This window comes from Nicotiana tabacum, chromosome 6 (genome assembly GCF_000715075.1).
Source record: "Nicotiana tabacum cultivar K326 chromosome 6, ASM71507v2, whole genome shotgun sequence".
Lineage (NCBI taxonomy): Eukaryota > Viridiplantae > Streptophyta > Magnoliopsida > Solanales > Solanaceae > Nicotiana > Nicotiana tabacum.
The window spans coordinates 185077339-185089585 of NC_134085.1; the positions used below are offsets into that span (position 1 = coordinate 185077339).

General features: G+C 34.4%; 1 protein-coding gene across 2 annotated transcripts; it reads right to left on the reverse strand.

Annotated features, from left to right (window-relative positions):
- Positions 1-3144: 3144 nt before the first annotated feature.
- On the reverse strand, positions 3145-9218 carry LOC107822517 (uncharacterized). 2 transcript variants are annotated; one of them, XM_016649072.2, is made up of 9 exons: positions 8746-9218; positions 8378-8473; positions 7933-8248; positions 6979-7176; positions 6626-6898; positions 6103-6205; positions 5733-5851; positions 4673-4849; positions 3145-4239 (listed from the first exon to the last, which is right to left on the reverse strand). In XM_016649072.2, the coding sequence occupies exons 3-9, from the start codon at positions 8233-8235 to the stop codon at positions 3448-3450; spliced, it is 1965 nt and encodes a 654-aa protein (XP_016504558.1). In that variant the 5' UTR covers positions 8236-8248; positions 8378-8473; positions 8746-9218; the 3' UTR covers positions 3145-3447. The 2 variants fall into 2 exon arrangements, with proteins under 2 accessions (XP_016504558.1, XP_016504557.1); XM_016649071.2 differs by lacking the exon at positions 8378-8473 and having other exon boundaries at positions 8746-8949.
- Between the last annotated feature and the right edge of the window lie 3029 nt (positions 9219-12247).

Genomic DNA, 12247 nt, shown 5'->3' on the forward strand with positions numbered 1-12247 from the left:
GTTTGATTCTTTTTTCAAAACACAATTAAATACAAAGGGAGATGGGCGCAGCCTTTCATGATTGTCGTGACTCATGAATGACCTCATGCAATCATAAAGAAACTATTTTTGTGGTTTATTGAGGCATAACACAAGGCATATGCGCTCTTTACCTATAATTACATGGCTAACTTAACTATAATTAATTAGTAACATACTAATCAAAATTGTTCATGTCATTTTCATTAGTCATTTCTTTAGTTTCATCTCGAAATTGCAAAGATTAGAGCAACGGCCCACATACACACATGTCCATTCTTTTGCTGACCAATTCTGCATCATTTCATTGGTCAATATTTCTCCTTCCACATGTTTATGGAAATGGGAAAGCGCCCTATCATTTTCATTTATATCGTACTACACGTCTACAATGTCAGTTAATCAAATAATTCACGAAATCAAGTTAGAATGATAACAATGTCCAACTATTGGTTAAAGCAATAACATAAAATTAAGAATTAAACTAATTGTGAAGGGAAAAAACTTTCATCCACAAGGAAAGACATTTTCCCTATTTTGGTTTTGGGGGGAGGGAAATCGAAAATTTAAAACTCGGCAAAATAGCCCCGCAACTTTGGGAGGAAGGGTGCCTCCTCATAATAGGAGTCGCACTGACCAGGCCCGGGCGATTGTTTACTAAAAATACAGGTCTTCGCAAAATTGTAAGATCATAAATGGGGGTTGACGCATGCCCGGTGCCGAAGGTCAAGGAAGTTGGTGACGGCCGGCAAAGGAAGTTGGTGACCTGATTATTTTTTGGAAACCAAAAAACAGAAATGACTCATTTTTGAAAAATATTTTCCGTCTATAACACACGCTGTGAATCAGTTTAAAAAAAAACAAGAAACAATTAGTTACAAACAGTCCAAATATAGAGGATTTGGGAGATGCGAGGTATATATATAGCTAGCCTTGAGTGGTGTTAGTTTTTTGACCAATCAAAAGAAGCATTGCACGCAATAACAATGAAAATAATATTTTTCTAAAAGAAAGAAAGTTTCGTAAATAAGAGATAAGATGTAAATCGTGATTGATGAAGCAATAGGGTTCATATGTTACAATTATAAATGTTGCTTAATGGAATATTCGCATTAATAATTGTTAAAGACGAATGTATATATGTTGCTCTTAAGTCATCATCAGTTGATCACAATTACTAATAAATAATGCCAAGTGGTGGAGTTGCTGAAGATTAAATAAAGCTTAGCTCTCTACCTTGCAACTTCTTTGGAGGCTAAGTATATTTCTATTTTTGCTCAAAGTCCACTTTAATATTAGTATCTCTTTCATTTTCATTCATTAGCAAAGATACTGATACAACTGATATTTTATTCCTTTAGTATTAATAGAACTCCCACCAGAAATCCGAGTTTGAAACCTGGGTAGTTCCCTTATTTAAAAAAGATTAGTTTCAGAGTACGCGCGTTGTGTGTGTATCCCATATCAACAAATATAATTTTGTAAAAATTATATAGATATTATTCACAAAAGTGTCTAAATTATTAAATAAAAATTACAAAAACTGAAGGAAAAAAAAAAGATGAATGTTAATCTTTAGACTTTCGTTAGGGATGGATTTAGGTTTTCACGCCATCTTTTCTATATAGATTCGATCATTATCATGATAAAGGGATTATACATGCTAATAAACATTGTTACTTCTTTTAGCTCAATGGTGATGGGTAATATCAATAACCACGTATTGATACTATGAGAAATTATGAAACTCTATGACAACATTTTTGAAAAACATGTTATTAATATTTTCTTAAAAAATAATAGCTTGAAATAGTTAATATTTCTAATATTATCAACCTTAAATCTTTAAAACTTTAGTAAGCTGAAAATAATCGTGAGCCCCTAATTATGATTTTTGTACAATTTGCTTTAAGTTTTCGTCTTTTGATATCTTAAAGTGGAACACTTCAAATGTCACATGGAATATTATTATTCCGGATGAAATAACAATTCCTAAAATTATGAATTCTCGTGAGAATGGACTTACTCGACTTATATAAGTAATCTTACCGGGATGACATTTCGAAAGATTAGGAACTCCTATATAGTTCAAATAAGTAAAAAATTTATTAGTCAGAACTTTAGTAATTTCAATGTCCTAACTATTAAAAAATATTAATTAAACAATAATTTTGTCCAATGTGAATTTATTTTTAAATGATAAGAAAGCCGATCAACTTCGCTTTAAAGTTTCGAGCTTTTATAATAGTCTAGATTGATTGAAGAAGACAAAAAAAAAAATTAAAAAAGTGAAACATTTTTTTCATATATATTTAGTAGTTTTCAATTTAATCTCACGCTATTTATCACATAATTAGAATAAATTAATGTAATTTATTACAAATACGAAATGAAGCAAATTCTTCTTCGAAAATTACTTGTTGATATTAAAAAAATTATTTTGTTGACCATGAATACAATTTGAGCACCATTGGGATGTCACTTTCAATTGCCATGTATAACCTACTTCAGACGAGCATCTATAAATTCGTACTAATGTTTCAAATTGACTTTTCTTAAATATTTATTTAAGGTAAATTTTTAATTGATTTTAAAGTCCTAAATTTTAGGTACCTAGTTGAAATAAAGAAAGATGTAATAACCAAATTTCAATGACTTTCTAGGTCCTAAACATTAGGAAAAGAATTAAATGACTATTTTATCTAGTGTGAACTTTATTTTTAAAGAGTAAAAAAAGCGAACGATATTTCGCTAAGGGCTTCGTGCTTTTAATATAAATAAATATAGTATAAATATTAATAGATATAGACAACATCAATAATAATAATAATAATAAATAACCACGAGAATATGAAGTCATAAATTATAACCTGTTTGGCCAAGCTTCTCCAATCTTAGAAGTGCTTTTTTTTCAAAATTGACCTGTTTGGCTTGGCTTTTGGAAGAAAAAAAGTGTTTTTCCCATCAAAAGTACTTTTGAGAAATAACACCTCTCAAAATAAGCTAATTTTTGTAGCTTGGCCAAACGGGCTATAAACATATTAGTTGGATTCACGGTGAAACTGCAGCTTCCACATGATCTCTAAGAATGAACTTGTAACGCAATGTGCAAAAGAAAGCATAAAAGGCCAAATTAAATAGTTACAGTTTCATTTCATTGACAAAAGAATACGACGTCTTCAGGATATATACAGCAATCTAAACACCTTCAAGTCTGTGTCAAGGTTTAGGCACAATTAGCTAAGAGTATACCATCAGTAAGCATCCCCTGAGGAGGAGGCTGCAGCCATTGATCACTAACTCTACAATCGTGAAAAGTATCAACGTATCAAAATTTTCGCTACGACACAGGGCCTAATCTCGAGCTCTCTTTTCGATACCATTCAAGAACCAACATTTCACTTGACATTGCACCTGACAACTTAATGGTCAGGTTTCATTTAATCTGACGCGAGCATCATCATTCTCGTGGTCCCTAATTAGTTTCTCTATCTGCTTTCTATAAGCAGGCATGAGATGATCACTGATCATAGTTTGTGACAACCTTATTTTACTGTACAGTGATCTAGGAGTGAGAAATATTCCAACCTTTGTATCCTTGGGTTGGTTATGATCCTCACACAACATGTCGCTGTCACTTACATGATCGACCTCTTCAGAGAGGAGAGTCACTATATGCATTATCTTTCCAGGAGGAAAGAATCTGTGCACCTCTTTTGTGTTTGGAATGCTTTCACTTGAGCTCTGACCTGACTCTGCGATCGCTGCTTCTTCTTCCCTAATCTCCTTGGCAACATCAGTTTCACCTTCAGACTGATCATAGAGCTCATGCTCTAGTTGTTGCCACATCTCAACTTCCGTCATTCGGTCTTCAGGTCGGTCATCGGCCACATGTTCACTATCATCAAGATCGGGATCCAGGCCATTATGGATATTGATCCCATCTGCAATAGACTGATCAATGTCTGAGTTCCATGTAATTCCCACGGTTGAAGATACAGGAAGCTCCATCACAGACGTACTTCTGGTCTCCTCGGATTCCAGAAGGAATGTTTCAGAATTTTGGCTGGAAGAAGTTTCACCAAAGTTTTGCTGTTCATCAGAATTAACCTGAACACTCGTAGGTCGACGTCTGGGACCAATGCACGACCATGACGACAACTGCATGGCAGGCCGCGACAATGCTGCCTGGGCCATACTTTGCGCTCTCTTCATGACAACCTACAGATCACTGCCGATGTCAATATCCACTGATACACTTCGAGGACTGATAAATGTGGTCAGACTCCAGCGGAGAACAAGAAACAAAATAAACAGAGCCAGAAGCTCTATAAGTGCTATCTCCTTAAGTGAGCTAAAGTATTAAGCATATTCTCTTGATTATTTTTATCAACTCAAAAAAATATTCTCTAGAATGCCAACACCTTAAACATTTTTCACAAATAACCTATAAAACAGAATGCTAAACACAACTGTGCAGTCAAGTTATATGTCATGTCTTCGGTGTGCATATAACAGGTTGATATGCACCAAAGGCGACACGCTGGTCGGCCAAATGGTCAGACAAGTTCACACATTAGCAAACTGTATTACAGCTTTGTTACTACCAGAGTGCAAGGGAGAACTGAAATAACAGAGTAAACTATGATTGTACCTGCGTTCCACTGGAAACAGGCCGTAGTATTGCACCAGCACCAGCAACCTTAGCTCTCGCGGTGGCAATTGATGGAAGACGAGATCCCAGGGCTGATGCAGAACGATAAACAGTACTAAGAATCCTAGTGTGCTCAATCTGATTTCTTAGATCGTTCAACCAAGCAGATGCTGTCACCTGCAACAAGAAAAAAAACATTCCCCTCTTGAGAGGATATACTTCAAAACTAAAGAGGTATTAGAGGCAGAGGTGCAATTTTGTACAACGAACAAGCTTCCAGAAGCTATTAAAAAAACTATGCATATAGTAGCAACACGATGTACCATAAACAGAACCCTTTTCTCTGAACCATCAGGTGGATCTGTAAACTCGACAATCAAGATCACCATGCCAAACTAGACCAATAGATACCAAAGCTTAATGAATTCAGTTTACTTCTAAGGTAAAAAATGAAACAGACTCTTTTTTTGGCCAAAAACTGAATCCTGGAAAAGTTAGAAAGGCAACAGCAGACACTAATCTAAATGGACATTGCACCTAAAAGCAAAAATAAGATGTCAATCAATCAATTGGTTAACAATGCATCAACCAGGAACTAGTTGAGGTCGGCTAGAAAGAATAGGAGGATTAGCAGATACAACCAACATCATTTGGCTTGAGGAAGTAGTATCAAGGGGATATTAGCTAACTCTCGTGTCAATATGATTTACGCATGGGGAAGAAGTCCTTGTCAAGGCTTATGGTGGAAGGTTCTCCAGCAGCATAGCTCAGATCAATGTATCCCAATGGAGGAAGAATAACTGGAAGGGAGCGGGGAAAAGGAACCATGACTAGTATCAAAATTTATATTCACCAAAACATTAAAACAAAAAGCTTGAAGTGCGAGATAAGTTCAACATCAGGACAAAACGTACTGGCACCGAAGAAACAGGTTGTGTCCAGTATTAAAACAAAACATGCTAGTCTATCTACCCAAAGAAGAAAAAAACTCCAACAGAATGCACCAATTGCCACATAAAAACAGTCACAGAAAATCTGTGATGTAGACCTAGAAGTTGACCTCAGTACGCAAGTCGTCCACTGAAGCAGCTGAAAATGTAGGCACCAAATCCGCTCCATTTATTACTGAGGTAATAAATTCACACCCTGATTCAGCTAATTCCCATGTCATACAGGCAGCTGCAAAAGATGTTTCGCCAAATGAGCAAAATCTAGCAATATGTACGATTGAAGACAAGTGAACAAAATGGTAGAATGTGGATATATAAGTACATGCATACACAAGTAGACAGATGACCAGGTCAAATTAGAAAATTTCAATAATAGACGTAGCATAGAGTAGACACCCTTTTCATATCAGTTCCAAAAAAAAATTCTTAGCATAAATGATGTCAAATGACAAAAAATATTAACAAAGTTATATATGAAACCTGGTGCAAATGCTACACAGGTAGCTGCTGACAGTTCCTTCTGCTCACGAAGTATATAAGTTAAAAGAGCTGCAGTTCCTCCACCCAAGGAATGTCCCACGATCTGTGCGCCAAAAGAAGATAAACTTTATAAGGGAATTAGCCTAAAGAAACCATAAGGAATTTGCAAGAAAACTCCTAATACAACAGTACGCACACACACTAATTGGAAAGGAATAGTAGACCTACCCTCCATGTAACTCACACCCCAAATAAAATCAACAGAGAGGCAGATTCATACCAAGAGAAAGAGAAGGATTGAAAAACAATGTCAAACAGAATAAAGACAAACTACGGGGGAATCAAGAAAATAAAGAACTAGTATTGATAAAAATAAAACAGATCGTGAAACAGATCCAACCTATATGATCAATATTTTCAAAAACAAATACAAAAAACAGACATCTCTAACCCCAAAATAAAAAAGAGAAAAGGGGAGTAAAGGTCCTAAAACTGAGGAAAGATCAGACTCAATATCAAGGACCTTAAGTTTGTATTCGGGATAAATACTAAGCGCTTTAAGAAGACAAGGCGTTGCAAGTTTTGCAATCCATCGAGCAGCTGCAACCATTCCACAATGCGCATAGCCTAACACCAAATTGCTAACTCCTCCCTCGTGTACCATAGTGTGATGGAAAGGCACAACTGCACCGGTAACAGCTGTCAAAGTATCTTTAATACTATGAGTTCCACGGATTACAAGGAAGAAAGATTTTGATCGATGGCCAGCAAGTATTGTAAAAGCTGGCTTCAGAATCTGCATAATAGAATTTGTCATTTAGAAGAAAGGACATAAATATTTTAAGCCAGAGCCTGAGAATTATGGAGGAGACTTACTCCAGCTTTGGGTTCTTGAAGTAGTACACTTTCTTGAGAATAGCCTGTCTCCTCCAAGAATAATGGGAAAGGCTTTTTGGAGAAATGCCAACAAACTGTCAACAAGTGTAAGAGGAATTTAAGCTCTGCAGCAATATCAGAACCTTTTAACTGGGTACTGTCTTCGCCACAGAATATGCTACTAATATGTATGTTTCCCTGCAAACATAAACCTACTTAGTGAACAAGCTCGGTAAGATAGTGATAAGTCAACTCAAGGTGGTTACTAACATGGCATAAATGAACGACACCTTCCTTAAGCAACTAGTTGCTTTGGTATATAAATCTATGGAAAAATCACAGAAGTATCATGCTTCAGTAACAGACTAGGAAGGAGCTTTCCCCGAGCATTTTTTCCTTGGGAACACGTATTTAGTTATACAATGGCCACAGTCCACCAAACTTCCACAACTGTTTTTTAAACATAAAGTGTGCTGGAGGGACCTAAACTAGTCATTTGAATAAAAAGCAATAGATAAATAAAGAATACTTAAAACATTAATACATAATGAAAAGAAAAATGAAACGATAAAACAGGACAGAGCACTACGTTCAGTCTCAGAAAAGCAACAAAAACAATACAAAATCACTTGGCTGGACATTTTGATAAATGCATGTCTGTGTAGAAAGAAAGAAATATGAATATAAAACTCCTCACATCACAGATACCAAAAACAGGAAGAAACATGTTTAAAAAAATTGTTCTATACTGGACAAGTTGACAAACTGCTATCTGGTCTAGCATCTTCTTCCCTCTACTCCATTCCATGGTGCAATTATTTGCATTTCATATTATATCTCCCTTTTCCAGCATGATGACAACAGAGGTTAAACATATGACAGTACACTGCATAACATTCCACATCAACCAGATACCTTTACTGGGAAACAAGTATACAATCGATTCATGATTACCTGTTGCTTCAAAAGAAAACTGATGCCAAAAGCCAAGTCACCAATAGGCCACTTGCCCAGGGTCTCCGAGTAAGTAAACCTAAGAGTCTCAGATAATGTCGCGATTGTCTCTAACCACGTAGCAGGGGCCTGTATAAGTCTATTGGAAACCCTATTAGTCCCTAGTTGAGCATGATCTTGGCCGCTGCTGCCACATTCTTCGTCATCATCATCAGTTGTTGGAGCAGATTGCAATTTCTTATTTAACGTATAGTATAATAGAGCAGCAGCACCTGCTGCAGTGGCGATAGTCGCCGTTGCCATCAGTTTCTTAACCCTATTTTCAGTAGCAAATACAGATAAAAATTCATCAGAATTCAAAACGATCTCTCCACAATTCAATTTTTTTTAAAAACCCATCTTATCCTAATAACAGAACGGCAATGCAGTAATACTTCATATTTACCAGAATGCAAGTCTTAAATTACGTGTTTATTCAGCAAACAAGAGAATTAAGGGAACATTCCTTGAGCAAAACCCCTTGGTGGGCAGACGTAGAACCCTAGATATTAAGAAACAAGCAAAAAATATTATTTTTTCTGTCATCAGCAAGCTAAACATTGTCTACCAATAAAACCTTCATTTTTCATATCCTAAACCCTAACCATCTTCAAAAGCAAATAAGTAATGGAAATTAACCTGAACATAATCAGCAACTAGAAGAGAAAAAAAGAAACTAGCATCCAAATATATTAAGAGACAATAAACCAATTACAGTAATTTAAGAATCAAATCAAAAGCAGGAAAAGAAGACGTGAAATATGACTAACGAACCTGGGGAGATCGATTGTAGCAAAAAAATTGAATTTTGAATGATTACTTAATTTCTAAGGAACGCAAAATCTTGGAGTTGAAAAAGTAAAGTATCGGAATTTTAAGAAAAGAAATTTTCAATGCTTAAATGGGAAGTGGACTATATATCTCTTTCAAACTAGAACGAACTATCTATGGGATTTGGATTTTAATTGCGTGTAAACTGGGGACTTTCTTTTCTCCGAAATATAAATATAAATAAACTGTACTTTCTGCGAAATTGTTTTGCTTAATTTCTGGACACGTGGCATTTAAGAATCAAATTACGCCCCAACAGGCTAAATAAACCGACTCCACTGTGGAGTTAGTATTGGTAATTGGTAATTTGCCTAAAACGAGAAGACAATTTTCGTTAATTAAAAAATAAAAACTCGTTAACTTGAACAGAGTGACATCTCTGTCTTTTTGTTTAAAAAAAAAATGTTTTGACCGGCGACGAAAAAAATAAGGGGCATTTGCATTTCTACATAGTTTTGGGGATCGCGAACTTATGATCACTTTACACAAAAAATTATAAGTCTATTCACTTTTCGGATAACTTTAGATATACGAGCCTGAAGTGCATAGGTCGAATGAGGAAGAAGAAGAGGTGAACGATTGGTCTGAAGTTGTCAAAATTAAGGTATAGATTAAATAATTTAAAAAATATGGGTATAAATTAAATGGGTGCGACCAAATAGGGCGCCAGTATAATTTTCACAAAAATAATCTTTGTTTAGTTAACAAACAAAAAGTATGCAACTTTGTTATTACTATTATGCCTGTATTTGTAAATAATGATTCTGAAAATTAAAACGTTAGCTTATAAACGTAAATATAAATAAAACAGAAATTAATTCGAGCCCACTGAATTCACAATGTTTCCTTAAGGAATTTAATCCCCTCCCAGGACCCAAAGTTATGGATTATTTCCTCCGAGAATAGAACGAATTACACACTGGTGTAGCGGTACTTCAAACCCCAAGATAGAACGAATTACACACTAACTAGCTTGTTACACACTGGCTTCAGCTTCGGCTTCGGCTTCGGATTCGGATTCAGTCAAATGATCGATTGATTGATTAATTTTTTGGATCACCTTCTCTCCTCCTAGCTAGTGATTCTCCCATATACAAAATAGTCTGTCCTATACAAAAATACACTAAATAGATTGTCACCATACAAAAAACATACTAAATAGACTGTCACTAAATAAAATAAGCCGTCACTATACAAAATAGACTGTCACTATATAAATTATATACAAAATAGAAGCGCTTGTATATGGAGATGAAAAGGAAAAACCTAGATATCACTGAATATCCATTATGCATAACGTTGAAATATATACAAAATATACTAAATAGATTGTCACTATACAATTTATATACAATAGACTGTCACTATACAAAATAGACCGCCACTATACCAAATAAACTGTCACTATACAAAAAATATACAAAACAGGCTGTCACTATAAAATTTATATACAATAGACTGTCACAATACAAAAAATATACTAAATAAACTATCACTATACAAAAATATACAAAATCGACTGGCAGTATACAATTTATGGATAGTGACATTTCGGACTATTAGATGTAATATGTTTGGGCCGGAGGGACTTTTCGGGTCCATGAAAAAAAAACATGGGTGATAAAAATTTTGAGAAAAAATGACACTGTATAGCCGCTAGAAAAAATAATAGCCGAAAAAATGTATAAAGTTTGTATATTTTTTGAATATATATATATATATATATATATATATATTCTGTATGTTATATACAAAAATTATACAAATTTTATAGACTTTTTCGGCTATCAAATATAAATAGTTTCTGACGTAAGCTAAAAGTAATAATATCCCAAATTTTGAGGGGCTATAGAGAGTCGTTTTCTCAAAAATATGTTGACCGAAGTCAAGTTTTACACAAATCTTAATAAATTTCACTATACTTTAAACATTTTTATTACGTATAAATTCAGAGTTTAGAAATCATTAAAACGCATTTGGATAAAATTTCCCTTTGTAAAATGGAAGCTTGAAATATGGCGAACACGCCTCCAATCCACTGGGCCTAACTTCTTCTCAGACGGCATCAAGCCCAACCAAGTGGACCATCAATGGGCCTAAATGGGCTGGAGAGACAGACCCAAATATCTCTTTTTAGGTCACTAATTAGATTTCATCCCTATTTGAAAATTATGCAAATATAGCCCTTGAAAAATTACTCCTTCCGTACAACCGATTCAATTTTTGCTCATATAATTTTTAAGTTACTCACAAAATATTAGAATAAATCTAACGTTTGTAATAATTTATAAAATTTTAGACTGCAATCTTATGTTTTATAGTCTGTTTGACCAAGCTTCTCCAATCGTAGAAGTATTGTTTTTCAAAGTTTAAGTGTTTGGTCAAGCTTTTTAAAGAAAAGAAGTGCTTTTGAGGAGAAGCAGAAGCAGAAGCAGATTTGGAGAAACAGAAAAAAATACTCTCTTCGAAAACATTTTTTGAAAAGCACTTTTGAGAAAAATATATTTCGAAACAGTTTTTAAAAGCTTGGTCAAACACTAATTGCTGCTCAGAAGTGTTTTTCAAATTAATTAGTCAAACACAAAAATGGTTTTCACTACAAAATACTTTTGAGAAAAATAATTTTGAAAAAAAAATATTTCTCAAAATAAATTAATTTTTGCAGTTACGCCAAGCAAGCTTAAAAGTATAAGATTTCATATCTTGGAAAAGGCTATCTTATCCGAAGAAACTCAGAATTCTGCAAGTCTTTCGTGGTCCAGTGACCGGAAAGTCAAACGCAATTACTACTACGAGAACCAGCTGGCTGGACTTGAGCCTCATGTCTCATACAAATACAATATTGTCGAATTAACTTAAAGTCGAAAAGTATTAAAGTATATATATATATAATATAATATAATTTTTTTAAATGACTAAAAATATATATTTCTCTTATGTATTCCGTTTCAGGCCGGGTTGGTATACTTGGCGTCAAATGGTTGTTTGTTTTCTTATCTAACAAGTTGTCCTTCCGTTGAAAATTTGTTGTGGAAAGAAAGAAGAGTAGCTCAAACAAAATTCGTGGGTAATTATGAATTTCTGATCCTGATCTTTGTACTTTAAGAAAATAAATGTTTTTATGTCACAGCTTTGAAAGATTACAATATCTAAGAATATTCTGCATAAATCTATGGCAAAATACATTACCATCCCTTAAACTTGACACGAATTATTAGGTACAGCCTTAAACTATTTGTGGTCTTAATGACCCCCTCAACTTGGCCTTTTGAGAGCTATTACCCATGGACGCTGATGTAGCAAAGAGTGTGTGTGCACTCGCCTGCCACGTGGATTTTTTTGTATATGTGACATTTTTTTTGAAAAATAAAATATATTTTTACCTTTCTAAGTATGTTACTTTTTTAGATAATTTTTTCGAATACAATTTATAATAAAACTTGGA